This window comes from Heliangelus exortis, chromosome 2 (assembly GCF_036169615.1).
Source record: "Heliangelus exortis chromosome 2, bHelExo1.hap1, whole genome shotgun sequence".
Classification (NCBI taxonomy): domain Eukaryota; kingdom Metazoa; phylum Chordata; class Aves; order Apodiformes; family Trochilidae; genus Heliangelus; species Heliangelus exortis.
The window spans coordinates 137,665,893-137,693,364 of NC_092423.1; the positions used below are offsets into that span (position 1 = coordinate 137,665,893).

The 27,472-nt window shown below is 42.3% G+C and overlaps 1 protein-coding gene across 11 annotated transcripts in view; it reads right to left on the reverse strand.

Annotated features, from left to right (window-relative positions):
* The window catches only part of ENPP2 (ectonucleotide pyrophosphatase/phosphodiesterase 2), a 56,172-nt gene extending 43,752 nt beyond the window's left edge, over positions 1–12,420 (reverse strand). For 3 of the 11 annotated variants that reach the window (XM_071738267.1, XM_071738263.1, XM_071738262.1), the window contains exons 1-7: positions 12,060–12,254; positions 11,632–11,734; positions 6,992–7,147; positions 4,824–4,949; positions 2,775–2,835; positions 1,446–1,543; positions 282–361 (exon numbers count right to left, since the gene is read on the reverse strand). In XM_071738267.1, coding sequence (XP_071594368.1) covers positions 282–361; positions 1,446–1,543; positions 2,775–2,835; positions 4,824–4,949; positions 6,992–7,147; positions 11,632–11,734; positions 12,060–12,092 — 657 coding nt within the window. In that variant the 5' untranslated portion in view covers positions 12,093–12,254. Of the gene's footprint in view, positions 1–281; positions 362–1,445; positions 1,544–2,774; positions 2,836–4,823; positions 4,950–6,991; positions 7,148–11,631; positions 11,735–11,829; positions 11,890–12,059 lie in introns of those variants that run through there. The other 8 variants (XM_071738265.1, XM_071738264.1, XM_071738266.1 and 5 more) reach the window with 6 other exon arrangements.
* Between the last annotated feature and the right edge of the window lie 15,052 nt (positions 12,421–27,472).

The window sequence follows — 27,472 nt, forward strand, 5'->3', positions numbered from 1 at the left end:
AGGGGTGTTTCTTTCCCCCTAGAAAAACTGTGACCTGTTAATTACACAGCCATACAAGTAACCCCAAAAGCAGGCACAGAGCAGCTGTAACACAGTGTATAATGGTGAGATACACTTTATCTCAGAACTTCAAAATTATGAAGAAAACACTAAACATAACTGAAAGCTGAAAAGGATGGACAGCAAAGTATCTTTTTTTAAAAAAAATCTTGTTTCCCATAACCCACATTTCTACTGCAATGAAACATTTTATCATCAAAAAGTCATTCCCAGGGACTTACAGTAGCAAGGGTGTACAAGTTGGGAAAGGTTTTTGTAGGGTAGACAGGTCTCATGTAAGGAGAATGTGTTCCACAAGATCCTGAAAAATCAACAGGGAATGCAAACATTAGGAAGTGCAGCTCTCAGATACAGAAAACAAAAACAGAAGAAGTTATTTGCTGTGACTCAAAATGCTGCAGAAACTGGTTAAATTATAACCAATTTAGATGAATGTTGTGCCGCAAGACAGTAGTAAATCCACTCACACACTTTTTGTGCTTCAAAATAAACAACTGAAATAATGCAGAGGGCTACAGAACCAGCTCCATTTCCACAAACTGTTTTCCTTTCTGAGCTAACCTCCTTCCAGAGCCCAGAGACATTGGAAGTATCTTGCTAAGTAAAACAACATGAGAAACTGTAGGCTAATTTTAAGTGACAAACATACTGAGGCTGCAGTTTCACAATGGCTTTTGGCCACAGCTCCCCAGATGGCTACACAAATACAAGGGCCAGCACACACACACCAAGGAAAAAAAAAATCAAAATCAGACAGATATGTTTCAAGGGTATAGGCACACACACAAACTACCATGCTATCCCAAGAAGGCTCAGTTGTGCTTTGCAGTCAGTACTCCACAAACCCAGGTGGATACCTGCTTCCCCAGAGATGAGTGCAGGGCTGTTCATTGCTGAAGTGTTGCCATCCCCTTATCGTGCATTCACTGCAGCTCCTGCACCCACTTACCCACAAGTTCACCACTCTGAATCAAGTGGAAAGATTTGCAGGTACCTCCCAACTACCCTGTAAGAGTGCATGATACACATCAGGTACTGAAGATGCATTTCTTTCCTGAAAAACTCCTGAAGGTCACCAATTTTGTGCAGGGTTCCCCAAAGCAGCAGCTCTCACCCCACTCTGATTGCTGCACACTGCTTTAGCCAGGCTGCTTTCAAGCCACCAGTTGATGCCACCTAAACCAAAGAGGACTTCTGTCATTTCATTTTAAACAAGAAAGCCTAAATCTTCTGTTGGACCTCTCTAACAGTCACAGAAGCCCTGGGTTTTGTGCAGCCTTTCTACCTGCCAGCTCCATGCTGACTTCTGTTGCTCAATGAACAGTGACAACACTGGGCTGCAAGAGACCATCTTTCATTTATTGTAAGAAAACAAATGTACTTACTCAGTTTTTCAATATTGGGCATGACCTTGTTCCCTTTCTTCATGTAGGATGCACGGAAACCATCAACAGAGAAGATGATCAAAGGAGGACGGACAAAGCTAAAAGCAAAGGCAGCAGCAGTGTAAGGCAGCATTTCAACATGGTTTTTTTTTTCCTTTAATTTCCACTTGCTCACTTAGATTCCAGAGAATCTAAAATACAGTTACTGTATGTTTATAAGTCTAGATTTTTTTGCTTACTTAGCAGATCAGCACAAACTCATAACATTCATACTTAGTAACATCCAGTGTTTGCTCAGTCAGTGAAAGGACTGAGCTCCAATGTAAAAAAATCTCTTCTCACCTGAGCAACTTAAAGCATACAGCCCAAAAAGGCAAGTGCTTATAGATGGAGATGGAGAAGGAAGAAAAATATTATTCATGAGTACCCTATCATACAACATATAGTTAAAAAACATGTCTCATAAGATCTGGTTTTCTCACCAAGAGACCATGTAGCATATTTTGAGTGAGCTCTGTGAGGCAGATCTCATTTTCACATACTGAAGATTACAATATTTAATGGTTATTTTATTATGCTGGTACCTGACAGGCAGAGATGTGTGCTGGATAGACACACCTGGACTTTTAATGTAAGTCACCTGCTTCAGGGATAAGCAGCCATCACTGTCATCAGGAGAAGCAGGGACTCCTATCTCCTCCAAATTATCCTCCTAATAGCACAGACTGAGCTGCAAGTCAGTGCTGTCCCAAAAGAATACCTGACATCACCAGCACCTAAGCAGATGCTCACCTTCAAGCATAATAGTGAGCTGACTTCTTTCAAAAATGCCCCTTTCTCCATGCGATACATGTGTTGAAATACCTCACTAAATCAAACCTGTAACCCATTGATTTAGAAATCCTTTCTTTAGAAAGACAACACTAAAAGTCCAAAATTCAATTTTTAGAAAGGCTTGAACTGTGTTCACATATGGCTGTGATTTTATTTAAATCAGGAAGACCTAAACCTTTCTACTGATTTCAAGGGAGTTTGGTTACCTTCACTGTGCAGGTAAGTAAAGCAGTCAAGGCCATCATCAGGTGACCAAAGACCAAGATGAGTTCAAGCCCTCCTACATCACTATTCATCCCTCATCTCAAAAGTAAATGTGTTACAATATTATCAGCCTAATTGTACGAACAGTGAAGAAAAGGAAAGCATCCACACACAACCATTCAGCCTGAGTGACAGGGACAGTGCAGAAAAGTGGTGTTCAGAGGTCCAGACAGAGCCAGAGACAGCTGCCCTTGCTGCATTTGACTTTGCAGTTGCAAGCAAAACACTTACCCTGCTGGACATTCAGGAGCCTTTATCTCTTCACAGTCATCATCCACCCAGTGGGTTTCTCCTACCAGAAAAGTGACAGTGGAGTTGCAAAAAAAAATAAAATAATAATAAAAAAAAAAAGCCTACCTCCAGCTAATGGACTGTTCTGTAGTAGTTCCTAAGAATAACAAGCAGGTCTTTTCACAAAGCTGAACACATGGTGCAGTTATATTCTATTAAACAAGAATATCCAAACTAGCACTCCTCAAAGTAGCTCTTAAAACTGGATATAAAAGTGTCCTTTTGACTGCAGGAGATGGTGGTAATGCTCTAGGCACAGTGGTCATCTATTTTTTTATTTTCAATATGTCAAAAAACAGGTACTGCTGCTTCTGGCTCTGAATTCCCACCCTCCTCCTCTCCAGCTCTGATGTCTCCATGAGCTGATTCAGCTGGCTCAAGACACAAGACAAAATTCGTTCTGGGGAAGAAAAACAACCCTAAATAGTTTCCAGCTGGTTATGAGAGCTGATCAGTTCATGGATCAGGTGAGACTCAGACACAGTTTAAAAAAAAAGCATTAATACATTTTCAGAGCTAAATTAGTTAAAATTACTTTATGTAAGCTTTCCACTGCTGAATCCTGACTACAGAGTTGTTCATGACTTGCACTCTCACAAGTCAATTGAAAAACAAATTATTAGGTACTGAGGCTTGATTCCTGAACCTGACACTGTTAAAGAAACTGCAATATAATTAAAAGAACAAAACAAAAAGCACCACAGAAAAGATCTGCAGGGCATGTGTCCTGCAGCAATGCCAGCTGACCATGACACGAGGTGGAGGGACAATTTCCAAGGAAAAAAAAAACAAAAACAAAAGCCAACAACCAACAGGCTACCCTCAGATAGGCAAAGATGAACAAAGTTGAAACACTATTCTCTCATCAGGCTTCCTCCTGTCAGAGTGCCAGGGTCATTGAAACTATTTGCTATTAGCAAATTAAACAAATATTATGTGCATTGAAGCTGGAGATATGTAACTTCCTCTGTCTTGACCCTTGTAAGGTGAAGCTCACAAAAAAAGACAAGAACTGAAAACTATACCAGAATTCAGTGGTCTCAGCCTTGAGTTTCTTTGAGAGGGGAAAGAATTTTATCAATGGAAACTTGCTGGAAGTTACATACCACATTTGGATTCCCAACAGCAAAACTCAAATAAAGAAAAAAGAAGTCAAAAAAGTATGGATCTGGACTATTATAATTTTCTGAATATACGCAGTTAGCCAAAATAATGTGGAAGAAAAAATTTCAAACTGTAACCCTACCACCAGTAAAGTTAATGAATGAAAAAAAAAAAAGAAAAAAAGAAAAGAAAAGACTGAGTTACAAAGGCAAGAACCCATAGTAAAGTTCATTACCAAGGATCAAAAGACCTGCTCTGAATGGGAAGCACATTACACAAGGCAGGACTTGCTCCAAGAGGTTTGGGTAGAGGATGCAAATTAAGCTTTCACAGCCGATCCACCCACCAATCGGTGCAGGCTATACTGCTCCCTGGTGTGTCTAGAAGGTGGCACGGTCATCCCCAATGTGTCATCTGTAGCCCATGTCACCATCTGCAAAATACAGCCCTTTTGTCCTCAAAATCCCTCTCCCACAAGAAACAAAGCCTATAGATGTTAGGCTGAGTATTCTGAGCAGCAGCTTTTGTGGTGGGAGTGGGAAGAGGTTTTTAAGATGGAGATAACGTATCTAGGAATGCTCCATTCCTTCTGAGACCATCAGATATCTCTGCTTTCTCTGTGATGCAGTCAATGCATCTGCACAGTTTTATGTTTTGTGTTAAACTCTTCTTTGTCCACCCACACCTTCTTTATCAGTATTCCTACAGGCAAAAATATATCAACAAATCTATTCACCTCTGCTAGTGCCCAAAAAATTAGAAATGTAATCCCCATTCTTACCCCTTCCTCCTAAAAATCAGAACAAAGAGAAGAAAATTCTCTACCCACAGGGCTGCCTTGTATCAGATTTGGAAAGATAAGAGGTAGAAAGACCAAAGTCGTACCTTTGCAAATGACTTGGTAGTTAGTACAACAATCTCCTCTACTTAAGCAGTCTTCAGAGCAGTGACAAGCATTGTCATCATTCCTGGTTTCTCCACAGCGGTCTTTGGTGCATTCCCAGCCCCGAGCTAAAATATTCACCAGTTAAACAAGAATGAGATTATAATCAAAACAAAAAGTCCTCACTCAAGCCATAATGACAACACTTTAGTCGTTAAAGTTGGATGTAAAGTTTATGGCCCCGTTTTTGTGATTTCAGAATCTCTGAATTAGGCATGGCAACCAAAATAAAAAGGACCCTGGTGGCCTACAGGTGCAGGAGGGATCCTCCAGCCCCAGGTGTTGTACTCCAGCCTTTGAACAACCCGCAAGCCAGAAAAAGTGTGGAAAGACAAGAAAGGATCTTGAAAAATACATGGTAGGGTAAAGTATAAAGCAAGTATTTCAGTATTTCTTGGGTAATGCATTTTTTTCCTCACAAATATTTGAGTCACTAGTTCAAACCACCAGGAATAAGTTAAAACAAACAAACAAACAAAAAACAACAAACAATTATTTGGATACGACTTGATGCTTTATTCCTATCAGTTCCTCACCCATAGAGGGGGATTCAGCACCTGCTGCAAAACTAAGAGAACAAGAGCTGCTCTTCAAGGAAAAGCCTGGTGTGGCTGCTGTGAAATACTCAAACTCTTCCATTCCATCTTCTGAAGAAAGTTAGGACCTCAGGATCTAAGGTAGGGTGCTCTCTCAAGGGCTGTACATTGCTATGGTTTGGAACAGGACCTCAGGATCTAAGCATATGCTTGCTTTTCCTTGTCTTGGCTGCCCAGCCACTGAGAATCTTTAAAAATCCCTTCAGACATGCACCTGGTAAAAAACCCATCATATCAGAACAATGTCTTTTACCTCCTTTTCTCCTTCATTTGGGGCTTTTTTCTATAAATAATACTTACATATGGTACATGTGATTGCCTTAATATATGCAGCAGTATATGACAATCCACATAGTCAACATGAGGTATTTATTAAGGGAGTATGTGACAATTTACACAACAATTACAAGAGCCCTGCAGGTATCTGTACACATATATGGACGTGGTGCACTGTGGACAAGATGCTGGGGAACTGGAAATCTGCCCTTTGGCAGCAAACATATTGCCCTGGAAGTCTTCAAAGAGATTCACTCTGTCTGCAGTCATTTAGTTCAGAAGTTTTTGGCTTAGAACCAAAGCAGCTTTTCATACCAGTTTAGCCTGACATTTTTTGGTACCAAGTTAAAATTATATCACTATAAACAGAACCAAGGAAGTCGGGACTCTCAAGAATGGCACATCAATGGGCAATAGTATTTTAATTCTTTGATAATACAAGATAATGTTTGATGGCAAAACTAAGAGGCACCCGTGTCAATTCTGCCCAGTGTGCAGAGAGCAAAGAGTACAACTAATAATTTAAATGCACAGCGTTAAAAAAATAACATGGCCCTCTCTAAAGTTTTCCTTGCCTATGACTTATTAAGAAAATTAAGAAAAAAAAAAAAAAGCTCCATCAAACAAGAAAGAAAATTAACTCAGTGCTGTATTTCCATTCCACAGGATCCAATGAACTTAAGCCAAACATTTTCACCATTGTGTTATACATATCCTGACATCTGGAAATCAGAGCATGGGAAAAGGGCAAAAAGCTCAGCCCGTCACCTACGGCTCACTTTGACAGGCACTTTGACAGCTCACCCTGAAGCTCCCAGCTTCAAAGGCACCTTCACAAGTAACTGTAATGTACAGTCCACAATCAAGCAGGAATTGCTCCAACATTACCACGTGAGAGAAAGATGGCTGACACAGAATGACCAACCTCCAGCCTTTACCACGCCTCTTTCAATTGTAACTTGGATGCCAGAATGATGTTTATTGCTTTTAATTGAGTATCTGAAGGTTCATATTTTGTGCAGTATGAATAACACCCTGTGTCTTTTTGGGTGAGCCATGGCTGAAGCCTTGCAGTGTGAAACTCCCTACAAGGACACCTGGGCTGAGCTGAGCCTGCCTGGCAAGGTGAGGTGCAGGGGAGCTGCATGTTATGGCAGGGAGCGCTGGTTTCTCTTGGCAGGTTCTGACTGCTGGCATAAGGCAGGCACCAGCAGTACAGGACAGGAGACCCATCCTACCTGTCTTTAAGCATAGCTCATCAAAGTCGAAGCAGCAGCTGTTGTAGCTCTTGCACAAGTTGTCACAGCGGCAGCCAGGAGGCTCTGCCTCTTGAAGTTCAAAGCATCTGTTTTTGCAGGAGCCAGAGGTGCTGATCCAGGGGGAATCTGACAGGACTGTGTGGAACAAGAAACAGGGCAACATCTGTGAGGCCAGGAGCAGTGGGATGGGATGGGCTGCTCAGCCCCGAGCCACCTGGATGAGCAAAACCTCAGCTGCCTGCTATGGGGAAAGGAAGGGAGCAGGGAGAGTAAAGAGTTGCTCGAAGAAACAAAAAGAAGAGAAAAAAAATTCCAAAAAGGTACCTCTTTTTGGAGAAAAGAAAGTAAAAGGAAAAAAAAAAAAAAAAGAGAGAGAAAGAAGCATGCTATGATACTGTTCTGCAAAGTAGCAGCCCTGGGTTTACCTCTGTAGCAATCAAGAGATCATTAGCAGAAATGTATTGAAGTCTCCAAGGCCCTGTTCCAGGAGCTGCAGCTATTCCTCAGCAGCAGACCTTTGTTTTCAGAAACCAAATGACATTTTCATGGCTGGCTGGGCAGTTTGCATAGGAAAGGACTGCAATTAATCTACATGTAGTCAGCAGGACTTGGTTTGCTACACTGGAAGGTGCCAAATCAATGTCAAGTGTGAAAGGAAACTGTAAGATGCTCTATAAATTAATGGTGAGACAAAGCAAGACTTTGTGGTGGACTTCTACAGATCATTCAATTATAAAAACTTAATAAAATACACAAGTATGTTAGAAATCAACATATTTTAAATATATACATAAATGCAGGACTGCCAGTCTGAAAACCATGAATAATGTATCAGACTTCAATCATCTATTAGTAAAGGGCCTTACTGTCAAAGCTGATATGTACTTTCATGCTCTTTTCTCTAAACTTGGTGTTTTATACTTTTCATGTATTTTATATTTATTTATTTATTAAGAAATATATTTATTAAGAATATTTATTAAGAAATCCTTCCTAGTGGCTTACTGAAGCAGAAAAATTGTGTGCTACTCTCCAGGGTAATTAATTGTATGAAATAAAATAACAAATGCATGTTAATCTTTAAAAACAGAGGTGCTCCAAGTAAAATTTCACAATGCCTTTTGTTCTTTGACAGACTTATTAACACTCTTAAAATTTTTCTTGAGGTTGGACTTCTTTTAGACCATATTTCAGTTTTGATTTTGGCAAACCTCACCATGATCAGCAAAATGATTTTAAGAGGACTGATGCAATGGTTCTTTTGGAAAACAATTGCTCTGATCCTAGATTTTCCCCCTACTCTTTTACATAGCTGGAACTTGAGTTTCCACCTAGAACTGGAGAAAATCTCTCCAAGATGGCATTATCCCAACAAGTTTAGAATGAATGGGAAAGAAGATGAAGAGTGAGATTGGAAGCAACATTGTAGGAGCTGATGGGAGCATCCCTAGCACTACTTCTCCACCCACCTCTCTTGGAGCACCACTAGTACTGGCTGGATGCCAGCATAAACCACAGACCTGGCAGAAAGCCAACAATACAGCAAGATAATGGGTAAGGAAACCAAACCTGGCATGGTTGCAGTCATGCAGTGGCAAGACACATTCATAGAACTGCTGGAAAAGGTAGTAGTAGACAACTACATCTCTCTGTTTTTGTGTTTTATTTCAATCAGGTCAGTAATGATCAGAGCAAGTAACATCACACACACAGTGAAGTGCTTGTAGTGAGCCACCAATATTTTGGTCATCTGGAGTTCCAAGGAGCTAAAGGTTGCAATGTTATGCTGGCAACACAGAGATCAGTATTGTCTTTCCTGGCTTAAAGAGGCTACAACGCTACCACAGAAATTAATCACGTGAGAATTGCTTCAAAGCAAGCTAACACTTAGACTTACAGTTCTATGAAATCATGATCCTTATTCTTAATGACAGTTGCTTCCTGCCAAATGCTTCCAAAAATCTGTTACTAAAGAAAATTTCCATGTTATTTTCCTCTACTACTACTACTTTCTTTTTTGGAAGCCAGGTAATACATAATTACAGATCCTGTAATCTGGAAATCAAAGGTGCTACATACCAGCATGCACTATGTATCTCTTACACTGGCATTGCCCTCTTCATTTCAAAGGGATGAGAGTGAGATCAGTTCAGAAGGTAAAAAAAAACCATCAACATGCATTTAGGAAAAAGAAGGTGTAAATCTGACCGTGGATTACATAAGAGACAGTCAACTGCAGCTCAAGGAATGTCTTGTTGTAAAGAGCAGTTCATTTATCAGGAAACCATTGGAACTAATTGCCCACAGAGGCTGTGCAATCTCTGATCTTGGAGATTTTAAAGAACAGGTTAGACCAAGATCAGTCAGGAGTACTTCAGTAATAACTGACCACTTCTTGAGATATAAAGTCTACATAGCTCTTCTCAGTGTCCTCTCCATCTTCTAAAACTGCAAGTAGGTTACCATTTCACATCAGAAAAGTTTATCCCAGTTACCATTTCTGTTATTTTTTAACATCTGTTGATAACTGCTTTATTACTGATGTGACAAATTATCCCAAATTACTTAGCAAATTCAAGTCACACCACCTGAATCAACATAGGACACTTCTCATACAGCAACACAAAAGAGGATATGGTTTAATTCCTCTGATCTCTGGAAACATGAAGACTGTTCCTTTGTTTACCATGCTTGACCTTGCCTTTGCAGCCAGTCCGTGATTTTCAGGTCGTAGACAATGCCATGGCATGGGTATTGGTGCATGCAGAATAGTTTAAAAATATATCATCAGGAGCTCCATCCTTGGTGAGCATTTTCAAGTTAATAGAAACCGCTGCACAGAAAAACCTTACACCATTTCAAAATCCTTTTCAAATTTCCTTGCATCCCACCACAGCTCCTGCAATCAGGCCTTTCCTGTGCATTCTTTTTGGCCGAATAAGCTCAAAACAACGACCTAAGGATTGTCTCATGACCTAAGTTAAGAGAGAGAGGTTACATAGGCCTATTAGTGCCTTCCTAATTCAGTCCACAGAGGTTATTACATTTCCACTATAATGGCACTATATTTACCTACTGTTTCATAACACAAAAGGCACAAAACCCTCTGTCACTTTTCTGTCTCCCAATGTTACATCCTGGACTAGACTACTTCAATGCCAGGTGCTGCTCCAAGACTCCCATAAGTTCCCCATCTCCTGCCCTCTTGCAAAAGATCCTGTATTTCCTCCTGTTCTCTTGGAATGCTGAGCTAAATCTCCTGCTACTGTGAACAGCCCTGTCAGTACTGAACAGTGCTGGTTGGCTCAGCAGAGCTGGCACTGAGGAGCTGCAATGAGTCCCCAATATCAGACCTTTGAGACTTCAGAAAAAAACAGCTGACCACCCCTGCCCTAAGCCCACAGGGTCACCAGCAAATGCAAAGCAACTGGCAGTCAGGTGTTGAAGACATAAATGCAAATCCTTCAGGTCACTATTACACATACTACACAACTGTTCTATAGCTAATGGACTAGGAGATAAAAATAGAGATCAGTTTGCTTTTCAAGAATTTTTTTTAATTCTATAAAAATCAAAAGCCACAGCTGCCATCTTTTTGATTATCTAAAATGCTTTTGTACAATGATAGCAGCCTTGATTGTAGCTGTGATTAGACACCAATTCCTGTGAAAGATGGGGGAGAGAAAGACACAGATACACGCAACAAACTCTGGCCACAGTAAACAGTTTTATAATTAAAATTCACAAGCTATCATTACAGATGGTAATGAAACCCTTTCACTTGAGTAATATTAACCAGCTTTATGTCAGTGACCACAGCCTTCATTTTCCCTGCCAAAGGAAGGAACAGAAACACAAGTCAACCCTATTTAAAAAAAAAAAAAACAAAACCAAAAACAACAAAAAGACCCCACGACCTTTTCAATTTTATATATTTTTCCACTTGGGCTATACTTGAGTTTGCAAATCCTATACTTCCCCAGAACACAAACAACAGCCCTTTCTGTGGCATGTTCTTGATTTCCTCCAAAGAAAAAAGCACGAGTTGAAAGAAAAACAGAGGAATTGGTGAGAGCAGGTCCGCATCCAGGCAGGATCCGAACACCTGCTCTCCTCTCCCCAGCTCTCTCTGCTGTCTTCTCTTCAAAAACCAACATGACCTCAGGAGCCACAGAAATCCCAAAAGCTTTTCTCACCAGCCCCTCTTGAAAGCATTAATCAAGTTTCTAGAAACCGCTTCAATAGCTACCAAAATAAAACCAGTGTCCTTAAATCCATCGGGGAGTTACACTTAGCTGTAGAAGGAAACAGTGTGGAGCACAAAACATAGCAAATGTTATGCAGGGGCTGACAAGATCAGTCTCTCTGAGACTGTCAGTGCTCAGTCCTAAAATAAGCTAGGTTTTCCATAGTCACATGCACACAGAGCAAAAGTTTAAGTAAATAGGAGACCTATAGGTGAGTCCCAAAGGTCAACTGACTTGGGCTCGCTGAGTTATTTATTCTTCTCTATATCCTAGAGGGAAAAGGAACAAGCAAACTACTGTTTCAGAGTAGGAGTGACTTCTAACCACAGTATAAAGGGTATTACGATGTAGAAGTTATGTCCATTACTGTACCTGAGAGAGGGCCCTCATCCCATTCTTCAGATCTCCTAAATCGATTTGCTGTAAATCCCATGCAGACATTTACTCCAAAGGCAAAAGCAAATAAAGATATAACCTGCAAAAGTAAAACAGCAAAGTAAGCAAGCTGTACAAAAACCAGGACTTTCAAGCAGAGAGCTTTACAATTAAAGGGTCAGAGATGGTCTGTACATTCGAACTCCCCAGCGCAGCAGTTCCCAGCGCTGCAGTTCCCATCACTGGATCTGCAGCTGACAGCGTCACCGTTGGAGAGTAACACAAACCAGAAGGGGTTTATGAATAAAACATCTCTTTCTGAAGCTGAAACGCTCCTTTTTGTAAGGACTTATTCAGGAGAGACGGGCTACTCCTCCTCTGAAAGCAAACATGCTCCTCTCCTCTCCTCTCCTCCCCTCCCCTACCTGGTGCGAGTGGACGCAGCCGTTCTTAGCCATACTAGAGAATTCTTGAAAAGCCTACGCAGCCCCGTCGCCTTTTCTTTATAGTGAGCGCAGAGCTCTGGTTGCTCTGGGAGTTCGGGCTATTAGCTACAAGTAATCCCACCTGGGGAGGTTGACAGGCTCGTGTGATTTGTCCAGGGGGTGATTTCATCATGTTTCACTCACAAATCGCAGCTCCGACTGCAAGAAGCTCCAGGCATCATCCTTCGCTGCGCCCTCCCCCCAAACACAGAAGCGCACGGGCACACAAGCACACACAGACGCGCGCGCACACACACGAGCACACAAAACACGCACAAGCACACACAACACGCACAAGCACACACAACACGCACACACACGCACACGCACTCTTTTATGTGGTTTCCCTCTGGCAAAGCAGCGCTTTCTGATGTTGCTACGGCCAATAGCTGTTCCTGCTCCTTTTATTCTCCTCGCGAAAGTAACATGGTTAAAAGAGAAACCAAATGCGTCTCCATCTGGCTCAGAGCTTAAGCAGGGTCGATGTGGGGTGGTGGGTTGTAGGAATTGGGGGGGTACCTAATTCAGGGCTGCAACATGAAAATATCCCGATGCCACCCACAGATGTCCCGCGGCGTGGCGGGCGCTGCAGGGCAGTGGGCTCGGAGCACGGGGCCAGCACCCAGCCGGAGCTGCTGCCTTGTGACGGACGGGTGAGGTTTGGGAGCTTGGGCACCCATCTCGTTCTCCAAGGGTGCTTCTGAAGTTTCTAACTAGGTTGCAGAGCGGAGCCCCTCCCAGAGCTGGGGACACGTTCAGAGCGGGGGGATGGGGGAGGTATTTTTTTAATGCCGTTCTCCTGTGCTGCTGTGGCGGTGCGGGCTCGGATCGATGGAAACGCCAGCAGTTTTATCTGAATAGCTGGAAACCGCAGACTTCCAGAAAGGAAGAGAACTGACATGTTCTCTCTGCCCCACATTTTCTCATTTTCATTTACAACAGAAAGCTCGGCTGCTTGGATAATCACGTCTATTTACAAAGCAAAAGATAATAAGAGCAGAATTACAGTTCGAATCAGTGGATTAAATTTTATTTGCCAAGACAAATTATTTACTAGTATAGTTTGCCACTTTTTTCTCGGATAAAAGCTTCTTTCAGTAAAGTGTTTGCTAACAATTACACTTAAAGGGACAGAGTCAAGGTTTGTTAGCCCTCGAGCGGACTGAGCTTCCCTTGGGACCTATCCCATATTCTGTACTGGCATCTAGAAGCACAGTTCGGTGATCTTTAAACTGTCTTGCAATATTAAACACGTACAATTTTGATCTTCATTCCAGAGGTACCTTTTACCTGCTGGAGTGTCTCTCCCACCGTGTAGCTTAACAAGGCAGAAAGCCTTCCTCTTTGCTACTCACATCTTATCAAAAAGCCTGCCAGCCTTTGCTAGGAGCTGATCCTTTTTTATGCAGTTTCTTAACCAAAAGTGGCTCCATTGTGCAGCTGCACCCTTGCACTGCAAGCCTCGGGGAAATGTAATTAGCATGAAAAGATGTACATCTCAGCTACACCACGGACGGTTTTTTTCCTGTTCTTTTGCAGACACCCAGACTATAAAGTTAAAACCCATGTTCACTTCATCACTGTCTGAGCTGAAATAGGCTGTAATTTTTCTAGCAAAATACAAACAAAAAACTGCACATTGTCCGGAAAAAGTAGTCACCAAAATTTTTACTAGCTGTTTCTATAAAATGTTTCACCGTAAGCCTCTGATATCTCCTGTGGTTAAACAACTTCACCTTCAAGTACTAGGTAAGTACAGAAGTGTGTGGCAGCAGCAGAAGGGAAACCAAAGGTGTCACTAATAAAATTGCTCAAAAGCATTGCCTGTGTATCTCAGCAAATGAAGATAATTTCATGGGCAAAACATGAGAATCAGCAGCCCTTCTCCAGCCTGGTCACCAAGTGACCCAGGCAAAACACAGCTGGATTTTCAAATCTGGTGGCCAGTTTTGAGTGCTCAAGCCAATATTTCTAGATTCATTTTCAGAGGTGCTGAGCCTTTACTGTTCCTGCATTTCTTCCTAGCACACAGGTGAGCAGGTTTTTTGACAAAATGTTCCTATAAAAGCTATGACTACCCAGAAAAAATAAAGCAAGCATCAAAACAAAAAAAAATACAGCATCCTGGCTGATTTAGAAAATACGTATTTTATTTTTCCATTCATGTAACCTCTGAGGCTTGTAAACTGTACAATTTCACATAAATGAGGGCACTCATTCATTTCAGGGTTCCCAATCCATGCTGTGTTGTATTAATTAACCTTTGTAATATCCTTTAGAACTATAGATGATGATTACTCTGAAACTGCTAATCTTTTTCATATGTGTTATGTAAGACACATTTTCCAGTAGCTCTGAACTGACCACATACTCAGATACACAATCATCTTTCTGTCACGAGGATTCTGCCTGAAGCCATCCCACAGATGCACAAGGAACTTATTTGCCAAAGAAAAGTCTAATGATCTTGTTCAAGCAAAATTTCACTGCTGGTATCACTGTCAATTAATCTTTTCAACAATTAATTGCCATTTAACAATATTAGAGTAGGAAAAACTAAAGCTGAATGCCCCAAGTTATTCAGTGGTTCAGTGCAAGTTTTAGGGCTTAAATGAAACACATTAAAAAGAATATTAACAAGATCAACAATTAGAAATGCCTCCGTTGGTTATTGTGCATAAGAATTGGCATCTTGCTTTTATGATAATACTGATTTTTATAACGTGGGATGCAAAACTTCCAAGCAGCCACTAGGTGACGCGTTACATGAGAAGTTAATGCTGTAACATTTCCAGTTACCAGGGTTCCGGGTCTGCGATTGCAGAGTTGACATAAGAAAGGCTGTATTTACAGTTTTATATAAAACTGGGGTTTTTTTGAGCAGTTTTCTTCGTGAGAAAATAAAATGCAGAGCCATCGAGTATACTGGCTGAGGGGATGGTGTGGGCTCTAGAGAAATCAACCTTTTTTAGCAAACTATCTCTGCTTTGCACTGCTGGATGCAGCCACATTGGGTGACCAGGGAGGCAGCTGCTGGAGTCAGAGCTTCCAGTTTGCTTGAGAGCAACACGAAAGGCAGAAAGAGAATGAATTCTCCAAAGTCCCAAGGTCCTAAAGCATGAAAGGCAGAAAAGTGAAGGACTTCTCAAAAGTGTTGCCCCCCCCCCCCCAGCCGCCCAAGAGGGGGTTCTAGCCCCCCAAAACACAGATTCCACATACAGTTGCATAACAAGAAGAGTTGATTCCTGTCTATAAAGGACTTTAAGTCACATATTTCTGGGACTTTCTAGATCAAACCCAAATATCTTTGGCACTCAGACAGCACAGTGATTGATAAAGAAGAGGGAGAAGGAAGGGAAGCCAAGTGTGTGAGGGCAAGGACAGCAGAGCAAAGCCAGCCAGGGTCAGCAGTCCAATGACAGAAAGAGAGGTGAGAAAAGTAATAGTGCAGGAGGGTGATGACTTCTGATGAGCAGTCCCTTAGCAGAAATCAGCCCAGGATGGCCACATACCAGAGCCTATAAATGTGATTGCACAGCCTCAGTGTGCAAGAAAAACACACAAGAGTTCCTGAAGAATGATGGACCTGTATCTGCTCAGTTTGTAAAAGCACCATTGAAGACCCCACAACAGAGTCACTGAGAAATCCTCCTTACCTGATGGGGTGAAACACTCCAACAAGCCATAGATTTCAAATAGCTGGCAAGTTGGCTTGGAAACAAAATATTATGATCTGATCATAAAGGTTAGGAGAGGACACAAATGTTTGCATGGATGCATTAAAGGGGCAGGCACTGTATAGAGGGTAAGAAGCTATTAGCACAGACAGGGGTCAGACTGTCCCTTCCTTGGGCTTTAGGGCATGTTCTGAGAGTTGCAGCAGCTTCTGCAAGTATCATTTTTCGTTGCACATATAAAAGCTGCATTTGGTCAAGAAGGTGATTTCCCTGGCAGAGGACAGGGGACTGCACCACCTGGCAGGGCTGAGGAGCTGCACCACCATGCCCACTGCTACCCCTTGAGAATGGGAAGACCCACAAACCAGGCTGTGCTTAGGAAAGTGAACCCTCCACACCCCAATAGCTCAAAACACCACCCAGCAACACCTTGAGGCTTGATGAACCCTCACCACTTATCTGTCTGCTCATCACTGCCCTAAAGGGAATGGTATGCAAACCATAATGCCCAAAGCACTGGAGAAGTGTGCTAAGGATATCTTCCTTGTCCAGAAAGATCCATAAAGGGGTGCCAGACCCTCAGGGATGATAATGGGGAAATTAAAGTCTTCAAAATTGCAGTTTGCTGCAGCTCAACCCCTGAGGCACCAAGTGCCTTAGGCACCTGTAGGCCCATCAGCATTACTGAGCACCATACATAATGCCCACAAGGTTCACAGGGCTGAGAGGTAAGCAGCCAGATCCAACCTAAAGCTCACACATTGCATTCCTTCTCCCCTTACTCTCCTGCAAGTGCCCTCCCAGGATGGCTACCAACCCATGTTTTAAAAAAAACACAGGTGTATCAGACACACAGATGTCCAAAATGGAGCCTACATGCTCTGCCTACCCAGAGAGAGAAGAGAGACCACCTTCCAAGGGAGGACCTGAGTCCCAGTCTCTCCTTTACTCACAGAAACATTTGTATACTCACTGAGACGAGGACTGAAATCCAGGTGGGCAGCCTGGTAAAAAAAGGGCACGTAATGCAGTAGAGGAATAAATTCACCCACACCACACATCAGGTACTGCAGCTTAGGTGGTGAGATGAGGGATGTGGATTTGGTGAAAGCACTGGAGCTCCTGAGGTTGCCTCTGATAGCTGTAGAGGGGCCTTAGGACAACCACATCATACACATGCAAGCACCATTTGTGTCCATGCACAAGCAAAGCAAGATTTATATGCAAGGTCACGACTTTTGTCAGAGCAGCCAGGTTAGCTGGAAAAAGGACAGCAGCTCTCAGTGACCTGGGTAACATTTTGTGTGCCTGAATGTCTCTCTCTCTCCTGCCAGCAGTACTACAGCTAACAGAGCAGTTTCTCCAGCACTGGGTATTACACCTCTCCCAGTCCTTCAGGATAAGCTCACTCCATGGAGGTCTCTTCCTTGGGCTGCTGGGGAATCTCTGCTCCAGCACCTCACCTCCTCGTCCCCTCCTCCTTCAGGACCATGGTGTTGGCAGGGCTGTTTCCCACCAGTTCCCTCTCATTTCTCACTACCTGCACAGTGTTTTTTACCCACTCTTCAATACATTTTCCCAAAGGTGCCATGACCTTGGCTGCAGGGCTCAGCTGTGCCCTGTGGTGGGTCAGTTGCAGTTGGCTGGAACCGGCTGGAACTGGCTGGAACCGGCTGTGTCCAGCACAGGACAGCCCCAGCCGGTCCTCATGGAGGCCACCCCACAGCCCCACTGCCAGCAGCTGAGCACAGACCCCCAATACACATGACAGTCACAGCATTCATCCCAATCCAACATGTAAACCTTCATCATCCTCAAAGAAACTGCCATTTTCTCAATGAATTTTCTGGACAGTATTATTATTATGGAGCACCATAGGTACTTCACTAAAATGCACTGTGTTCGGAACTGTATTTCTTAAGATAGTCATATCTAAAAAGCCTAACACCCACAAAAACTATTCCATGATGGAAAATCACTTCTTTATGGAAGGGATGAATGAGTGAAACACGGAGCCAAGGAGCCCATATGTGTTGTTAATGTAGCCCATGCAAGGCCAGGCATGTCTTCAGGTTCTCATTCTTGCTTCCCACTGTTTGAGATGGTGAATGGTATCACACGTTCCAGTCAGTGGCTTTATATCTGTCTTTTTTAAAAGAGCTGTAGGCTTCAGTGGTGTGGAAATCACCCACATGCCCCCTGATAGTAGTCTGGAGGTCTCAAGGGCCTCTCATGGTATGTTGTGTGTGCCACACAGAATCACTGATCATTTATTTGAATTTTACAAGTGGTGCAACCTATTCTGTCCCATGAAAACCATATCCTTTCAGAAACAACAAGTTAGAGCTAAAAGATTAAAAGTAAAATGAAACAACACATATCTAATACCCTCCCCCACCCCCCAAAACAGATCAGAACGCTCCTTAAAGATGCACTAAAGCATGTTTTCCAGACTACAAATCCTGTTCCTACTTTCTTTTTGTGTATGAACATCCTTTACTATGTTCCAGCCTTTCCAGTTGAATATTAATTTCGAATTTCCTGGGTATATAAAACTTCTTGTGGGGACTTCTACAATAATCTTGTAACATATCTCTCCTACTTAATCTCATTTACCCTCAGCCCAAACTCCATTTTGGCAAACTTTTCAAGCTCAAGGCTTGGTTATGATTAAAAAATTTCCAAGTGCTAATCTCTCCTCTACAAGTAAAATGTGGATATAATTAATACTGGTTTGTTTACTTTGAGTTTGTTTTCTTTGCCAAATAAAGTTTCTGTTTGTTTGGTTTAAATATTTTTTAAATGGTTTTGGCACTTGGATCAAAAAAAAAGAAGTATTTTAATTAATATTTTTCTTCTCATTAGTCTAAAAAAAAAACCCCAGCAGTATTTTCTAAAGAGCAAAACCCTATTTGATTTCAGTTTAAAGAGATATGTCACTAGGAATATTGTTCTCAGCTTGCCAGCAGTTGTGGCTTTGGACATCCATGCTCTACAGCACCAATACTTCTCTCGGGGTCAGGCTGGACACAGAGGTTTCCATTGCAAGAGCCAGGGACATGTCTTCAGGTGGGCACATTTTCCTCCTGTTTCTATGCATAAGAAGGCATCTCAGCACTGAAGAACTGTTGGCTGCTGTTTCAGTGACCTATAGGTGTCTGCAGTTACGAAAGATTTTTTTTGGCACAGAAAATGAATGCATGAACATAGGACAGGCTGTGACAGTGTTGTAGTTAAGACCAAAAAAAAAAAAAAAAAAATGCTGAGGGCCTTTCTGGCCTTGAACCTATTTCACATGGTGAACACAACTCAGATTCAAGTGCAGAGCTATTTTATTTGCACAGGGACTGCAAGACTGAGACTGTACGACTAAATTAAATCAGTCCAGCATAAAGAGAAGGAAATACGCTGTTAAAAAATTCCTGGAGAAATCAGGACATCATTTTCAGATGTCCTCTGAAAAAGAAAAAGAGCAATTATATAAAGCTGCCTAAACTGCCTGATCTGATTCATTAAGTGGCCTCATGAAGAGGATACAGTACAAACTGCACAGGATCCATAAAGTGCATATAGTGAGGACACTGCTAACTCTCACACTTAGTCCTGTCCACAACCCCTTTTGGGGAATACTGGTTTATGTCAAAGATATATCACAGCTTTTGTGAGGGGTAAGGTATTTGAATAGCCTGGAAATAACTGGATTTTCTGCTCTCCTTCTTTAAAAGATAAATAAAACTTGGCAGTAGATTCCACATACCAAGCATCTACCAGCAGCCCTAGCAGACTGGCTAGTCCTTGCCATTACTTCCATCCCTCTCACTGCAAACAACCATCCCCAGGGCCATGTTGTGAGTCAGAACAGGTTAAAAAAATCCCCTTCCTTCCCTGGGCTTTACAGATGAATGAGTTTCTTGGTCCTCAGCTCCAGAAGTACCATGACTGTGAGATACAGGGAGCTGCAAACTGCTACTGCTTCCAAACCCTGACCCCTGAGCTGGGTACAGCAAATAAGCAGCATCCCATGGCCAGGGAGGCAGAGGGCAGAGCACAGGAAAGTTCTTCTCTTCCCCCCCACTTAGAGCTCCCAGGGGAGCAGTGTCACCAGGGCATACGCTCGGCTCACCGCATTTCTCAACATGCATCTGCTGCTGCTTTTTTTAATGGCAAGGCACAAAAGTGTAAAACAATTGCATATTACTTTTTAGGTCATTTCAGACAGATGGGCTACTTTCCAAGCCTCACAAATTTTCCCAAGTTGAACCATGTCACCACCACTTTAATTGAATGCCAGCTTTTTTTTTTTTTTTTTTTTTCTGATTACAGCTGAGTGCAAAGATGACAAATGTCAGTACAAAGGGAAAAACATCCTGTTGGAACAGTACTCCCTGTTTTCTCCGTGTGAGAAAACTTTAAGCAACATTTCAACAACAAAACAATGTGATCCATTGCTGGATTCTTTTTTTTTAATCATATCATAACGTGTAACTGAACAAATTTCAAGCTCTGCAAGAACGCAATATAAAAAAAACTTAGGAAAGTGCTAGAAATCAAAAATATGCAACTCTGTGCTATCATGAGTTTGCAAAAGGATTATCAGGGATTTTTTTTTTTTTTTATGTGAATACTTTTTCCATCGTTTCAGTATAAAACTTTGAAAATTAATAAAGAATCATTTTTGTGATGGATCCCACAAGTAGACTAAGGAAATTCTTCAATATTTTAAAGTAAATAGTCCTACTCAGTTAGGTTTTGTTTATCTCATTTATGTATTTTTTTTTCATTTAGCCATACAAGATTTTCAGAAAGAAACAATTCCTCAGTGTACTGATTGCTTACTGCTATAAAACAAAAGCAGCTCTGCTTTGCTCAGTCTTCACAGAAGGCTCCTCCCCCTCTGCCCCCCAGTTAATCTTTTTCACAGCAGACAAGATTCAAGTCAGTTTGAAATTATGTTTGCTGAAATTTCTCGGGGCAGGGACAGATGTTCCTGGGTATCCACAGGAAGCCTGCAAAGCTGCTGGGGCTGTTTAATTCAGTATCCTTTCACTGTCTATTGCTGCCCCTTCCCCAGGACACTGCAATCAAGTGCTTTTGAAGGCAACATCTGATCCAACACAACTTAAAAAGAACCTGACTAAAGTACTGGTCTGGTGAAGAGGGTGGAAACGCCTCCTTTTCCAGCAATATATTTGCCAGCTGAAGGGAAGGCCTCCAATTCTTAGATTCAAATTTTTTTTTTCTTTCAGGATTTGCCCAGCCATGTGGTCCTTGTCCTCTGCACAGCCCCACGCTGACCATGGGGGTTTCACAGCTTGGCTGATCTTCCTCCAGCCTGGTGCTGAGTACTGATTACATTATATGACTAAATCACCTTAATAAAATAAAAATACAAAAGCAAAACGCAAACCAACTTACTTTGGGTAGGGAGGCCATCGTGGGAGATGGAAAAAGGGAAGGAGCAGCAATATGTTCAGATGACACAGCTGAAGTCAGCAGAGGAGGAGCACCTCTACTCTCGGGGCAAAGTGGGTTCACTGTGCACTAAGACAGAACAGGAGCACGTACAAGCTCTGTGGAGCTTAAGCCACAGCAGCTGATTTGAAAATCAGTAATGAAATATAACTGCATGTACATACCCCTCCGTGTAGGCAGCCTGCTGAAACATCTGCTGGATTGATTCTGCAGATAATGCAGCACGGTTTTGGAAAGCATTGCATTAAAAAAATGACACTAGGAAAGCTACTGCTTTCGTTGCTTCCTACTCTGACACATTAAAAATAAAACAAAATAAGCCAACCCCAAAGTACCATTGTGTAGGGGCAGGTGGAAATGCAGTCAGGACTGAAGAGAGGGCACAGGGCAGAGGCATGAGAGGCTTTTGGAGAGGCAGCAGCTTCAGTAAATAGACCAGGCCTAATGCTGCCAGAAGCAGCTACCAGGACAGCACAGTAGATGAAGGGCACCCAATATCCTAAGACTGTCAAAGCCACCTCCTGCCATCTTCACAGAATGATGAGCTGGCTGGGCAGAGCAATGGAAGGGCAGAAGAAGATATCTTAGTTTTGGAGGTGAAAAAAGAAACAAAATATATTAGGACAACAGAGCTCTGGAGACTCCAGAGGGAAATCTTTTCTTCTTGTTTTGGGGGAGGAAACCAGACTTATGATCTCCAGTTAATTCTTAATGTTCTGTCTCTGTTGTACCGCCAAGTCCAGTTGTTAAGGCATATTAAAAAAATAAAGCCTGATTAGACGCATTGAACTTATCTGATCAAGCACAAATGGCCTAAGTAATGAATCCTTTTAAACTCTGCAGACAGCTGAGAATGAGACCCTTCAATCTGTTCCCTTTTAAGAGAGGACTTAGACTGTGGCATCAAGCTGATTCTTTACTACAACCCTGTCATTTACAAATAATGTAGAAAAAAGTGCTGCTTCCCTTAGTAGGAAAAGGAATCATATTGTTTTGGGTGTCCAAGAGGCATTTAAAGGCTTCTTAAATTCACTCTGAGTGAAGGGCCACCATTTCCAAGGGAATGTCAAACTGTAGGGACAGGCAGGTACAACCGACCCACAGCTGAGCCCTGCAGCCAAGATCATGGCTCCTTTGGGAAAGGTATTGAAGAGTGGGTAAAAAACACTGTGCAGGTAGTGAGGAATGAGGGGCAAATGGTGAGAAACAGCCCTGCAAACACCATGGTCCTGAAGAAAGAGGGGAGGAGGAGGTGAGGTGCTAGAGCAGAGATTCCCCAGCAGCCTGAGGAAGAGACCTCCATGGAGTGAGCTTATCCTGAAGGACTGCAGCTCATGGAAAGGGTTGACACTGGGGCAGGGAGACTGTGAGGAGGAAGGAGCCTCAGAGGAGGAGCTGCTATGGACTGATCACAACTCCCCCCTCTCCGTGCTGCCTGGGTTGGTAGCAATGATGGGGTGAAGTTGGGCCTGGGAAAAGGGGGCAGAGGGGTAGAAAGTGCTGGTTTAATTTTCATCTTTGTTTCTCACTATCTAAACCTATTTTAGCTGGCAATAAATGAAATAAATTTTTCCAAGCCAAGTATGTTTTACTCATGATGGTAATCAGTAAGTGATCTCCCTGTCTGCCTCAACCCACCAGCTTATCTTATGTTCTCCCTCTGTCCTGTTGGGGAGGAAAGAGAGAGCAGCTGGGTGGTCACCACAGCTTCCTATTATAAACCTCTAGAAAAACCTCTAGATATACAATTAGATTAAAAAAAGGAGAAAACTTCTAGATGAAACTTCTAAAGTATATCACAATGAAAAGAGTGTACGGATGGCATGAAGTCTCCCACAGAAATTTAAAGAGTTGCTGGACATGTGAGGAGGCCTCTGAGGACACAATTTCTTCCAGTTATGGAAATAAGGAACATCATCTGCAATAGAAAAAAACCCACTGTTTGGCTCAAACAGGGTGAGGAGACAGGGGCTCACTATTATTATGTACTAACTGCCACTATTAAGTATTTTTATTCTCTTGTGATCAAATTTTCACATAGAGCACTAGTAACTGGAATGTCTAAGCAATCCCTCACTTCAATACTGTGAAATGTGGAGCCTGCTGGGACATTTACCATGAATCTGCCTCATGGAATTTAAACAGCAAAATATTTCTCTGATGCCCATATGTATATATTTCTATATTTACAGTTCTTTGTGTACTGAAATGAGTGTGACCTCCTTTCCTCTATGTGGATGACATGCACACAGTTTCATGGGTTTTGAGACAAAGAGTGCCTGTGAGATCATTTGATCTCACACCCTGCAAACATCATTGTCATTTCATCTGGTGATAAGCCCAAGGGAGTGTGCATCCCAGCTGGGCTGGCATGGGCAGCCTGGGGACAGCAGTGCTGGGAGGCTCCGAAGCCCCCATCCAGCAAGGGGTGACAGAGGTCACGGATGCCTTAAATTTTGCAAGCACAAGTGGTGTGTCAGCAATAACAAATTTTGCTCTATTTTCGTAAATGACCCATTAATTTGATGAAGCACCACAAACAAGCTGCCAGAATAGTGCATGGAAATTCAGATGAGGTGGTGCTAGCCCCAGCACTAATTCACTTCTCAGAAAACTCACTACCTCCATTTCCAGTACAACTCATATCAAAGGATTATATTTGGTGTCCTCAGACACAGGCTGCTACATGAACACTGTTGTTAACAGATACAGCTTTCAAGAAATGATACTAACATAGCTTTAGCCATCTAACATTCAAACTCAGCTGGCATCCTTTATGAATAATTGGAAACATTCCTGTTTCAGTGATTTTAAAGTCATAATTTAACCATCATATTACATCCTCTGAAATTAGGCAAGATTTTGTAGAATAAATATTGCTACACAAATAGGGCACTGTTTTGTTTTCTTAACATCCTATGCAGGCCAGCCTGCTAGGAGGAAGCATTTCTACAGTCATGTACCATGTACCCCATGAGAAGTTCCATCTTAATCTAAATATGCCTGTAGCCATCCCTGGACAACACAGCAAGTCACTTGTGGGCAGCCAATGTTAGGGGCAGAGTCAACATCTTCTTACTTTTAGGTACAGGCAGCTCCCTGCTACCTGTCCATACCCAGCACAGCCAGTGCTCTCTGCCAGACCCCAGCCCACCTTCCCAACACCCTACCACACTTCTGTATAAGCTGCAGGCAGAGCCTCAACACCACTCCAATAAGTCTTTCAAACCTGTTTCACAACAGAATGCCCATTTCCCCATTCTTTTGAATCCCAAAAGCCAGCATCCCACTTTGACTCGCAGAGCTCCGTGTTTCCATCCCAGATGTAGCAGCAATCAGGAGCAGCCTGCACAGCACTGACACATGCTGACAGGAAGCTTGAATAGATCAGTAGTCATTAGAAGTAAATCACAATTAAAATCTAAGCAAATTAGAAGCAAAAGAAATTCAAAAGGGACCTAATCATTGCAACCATTTTGAGGGGAACTACAAGTCATGCACTGTTGTATTAATTCCTTATAAACTTGGCTCTCTAGTCAGAACTTTACATTTGTGGCATAGGGAGTTATGAAAAAAATTACAGAACCTTGAGGTGTTACTGCCCTGATCAAAGAAATCCATATATTTCCGCTGGAGAAAAAGGCTTAGGTAGAGCTGTCTGTAATATAAACCTTATTTAGGCAGACTGCCTCCAAGCCCAGGACATTGCCAGTTGAAGCTCCATACACTGGAAATATTAACATAAATCAAAAGCCAAATGATGTGGGAGTTTTAAACTCATAATTATGGATTTGAATAATATTAGTATTGTAGGAGATAAATGCAAACAAAACACAGGGTACTTTGCTTGTGTCTGTGCTAGATGCCAATTAAACATTGCTGTAAGGTAACATCATATATGAAAGGCAGTTTATATTAAAAAGTTTAAAAGATAAAACATATTCAGAAGGCAAAACAAGCTATAAGAGATCTACTATTACTTTTAAAATAAATTTTCTTCTCTGTGCATTTAATAATACTTTCTCTTTAGCTTATGAATCAGAGCACTTCCAACATCTACTTCCATGGATGCACATTGAAAGGATTTCCAACTTGCCAAGTCTCAGTCCAAGCTGCATTTGGCAAAAACACATCCATGCTACTTCATAGCCTGGCTTGCTTGTAATTATATTTATTTAAGACTACTTCAACAAGCCAGAAAAACACATGAGGAGGAAGGGGAGGGAAGATGTGCCTACCATACCAGTGGGTCTTTTTTCTCCATGACTGAAGTCTGATGTGGAAACTTCATTTCTCCTGGCCCGGGCAGGAACCCCCAGCAGATGCACTTGCCCAGGGAAGTGGTGGCCTGCCCTGTCCCTGGTCCAGCTCCTGAAGGGCTGCCTGGTCACCCTGGGCTTGGGATCCTGAAGCCACAATGCTGATGTCAGGGTGCCAGCTGCCCCAGCAGGACAATGGCTCCATTGGGAGATAGCTGGGGGATAAAGAGCCTGCTTTCAGGAGTCATTTTATATGCACACATGTGACCTTTCCCAGAAATGACTCTATGGAAAGCATCCCTGTCCTGAAGATCTGCATTCAAAGGCAGTGGTCTGAGGTGCGTGTTTAAACTGTCTTTTTTTTCTTTTGTTTTTAGCCACAGATGCCTCAGGAGAGGTCACGTGCAGATAACAAGGTGCTGCCAACCTCTTTCTGATCATTTAAGAGAGCTATTCAGTAACACTATTATTTGCTTCACCAGAATCTGCTAACTGGAGCATCTCTTAGCATGCTTTCAGTAATTTAACTACAAAACCAGAGTACCCTAACTTCCAATCCTATGTCCTGAGCCAGCCTATGAGCCACTTCCAAGTTCAGGCCACCTTTGCTAGACTGCATATAGGCTTAAATTTATGTCTGCAGGTAAGAACAGCAGAGCTTTTGGATTTTTAATGGACTTATTTATTTACTTGTAAGGGTTTTTTTGCTATAAATATGATTTCTAGTTATTTTGAAGGCTTCCTACTTCAGTGGATATAGAAGAGGAGCTGTCAATATACAGGGTACATGAAATCCGAACACTGCTACGGATAAGCAGGAGGTGGGGGGGAGGGGAAGGTGGAGTTTATCACCCACACATTGGAACATGGTAGCAAATGCTGCAGCTATGACAGGTCAAAGGAAGGTCTTTTAGGCTGATTTGTTAGGTTACAGGGATAATTACTAGTAGGATGCATCCTTAGGGTGAGCCAACATTTTCTTTGGTAAGATCTTGATTTTTGCTGTTTCTTACTCTGACTAAAATTTGTACTTACCATTTCTTGTGCTGGAAAGAGTGAAGAATCTATTTTTAATGCAAGGCAAACTATGCTGGCCATTTTTGAGAATAAACCAGAAGATGAATAATTTGCCATATCACTGACATTAAACAAGATTCTGTCTTTTCTGTAAACAGATCTCAGACTTACATACTCTAGAACAATAGATTAGATTTTGGGGACCAGGGTAGAATGGCCTTTCTTAAGTGAATATGCTCATCCATCCCTACCAAATTACACCCAGATTTGGTCAAGTTGTAAATTTTTAACAGGTCTTTGTGTGTGCTCAGAACCGTGTACAACTTGCTAACACTTACCAGCTGATCTCTCTGAAGATTACCTTCTCTGAGTGTCTTTGAGGCCCTTGCAGACAACACTGCAAGTTTATTTTGAGAAAAAGACGTTTGAAAAGGTGTTGTTCACAGTCAAAACCAGGGTCCATCATACACCCCCTCCCCCACCGGCACAGCTGCACACACATCTCTCCCTTAAAAAGCGTGTGCTTGTGTGTGCTGGGCAAGGAGATTCCTTGTCCTGAAGTAAATCCTGCCCTACCCCCTGAGCAAAATCAAATCCCACTCTGACATCTCCCCATGGACTGCCTGTCCATCCTCCGGGCTCCCCATCAGTCCTTCAAGAGAAAGGATATTCAAAAGGAGGATAAAATCAAAGCCTTGGGGAACTGCTGAATAAGGTGCTAAGTCCTGTATTGTAAGTGGAACAGTGCTGCTGTTTTGAAGACAACGCAGAGGATATGATAATGCACAGAGACCATAGAAGGAGACAGATTTCAGGTGCTTGATTTAGAAATCCTAAAATGCAGTGCCAGGATTTTTGCATGTCAGTAATACCTAAAAGCAAAATAGCTGAGCATCATAACAAAGGAGCAAAACAAGCACAAAAGAGG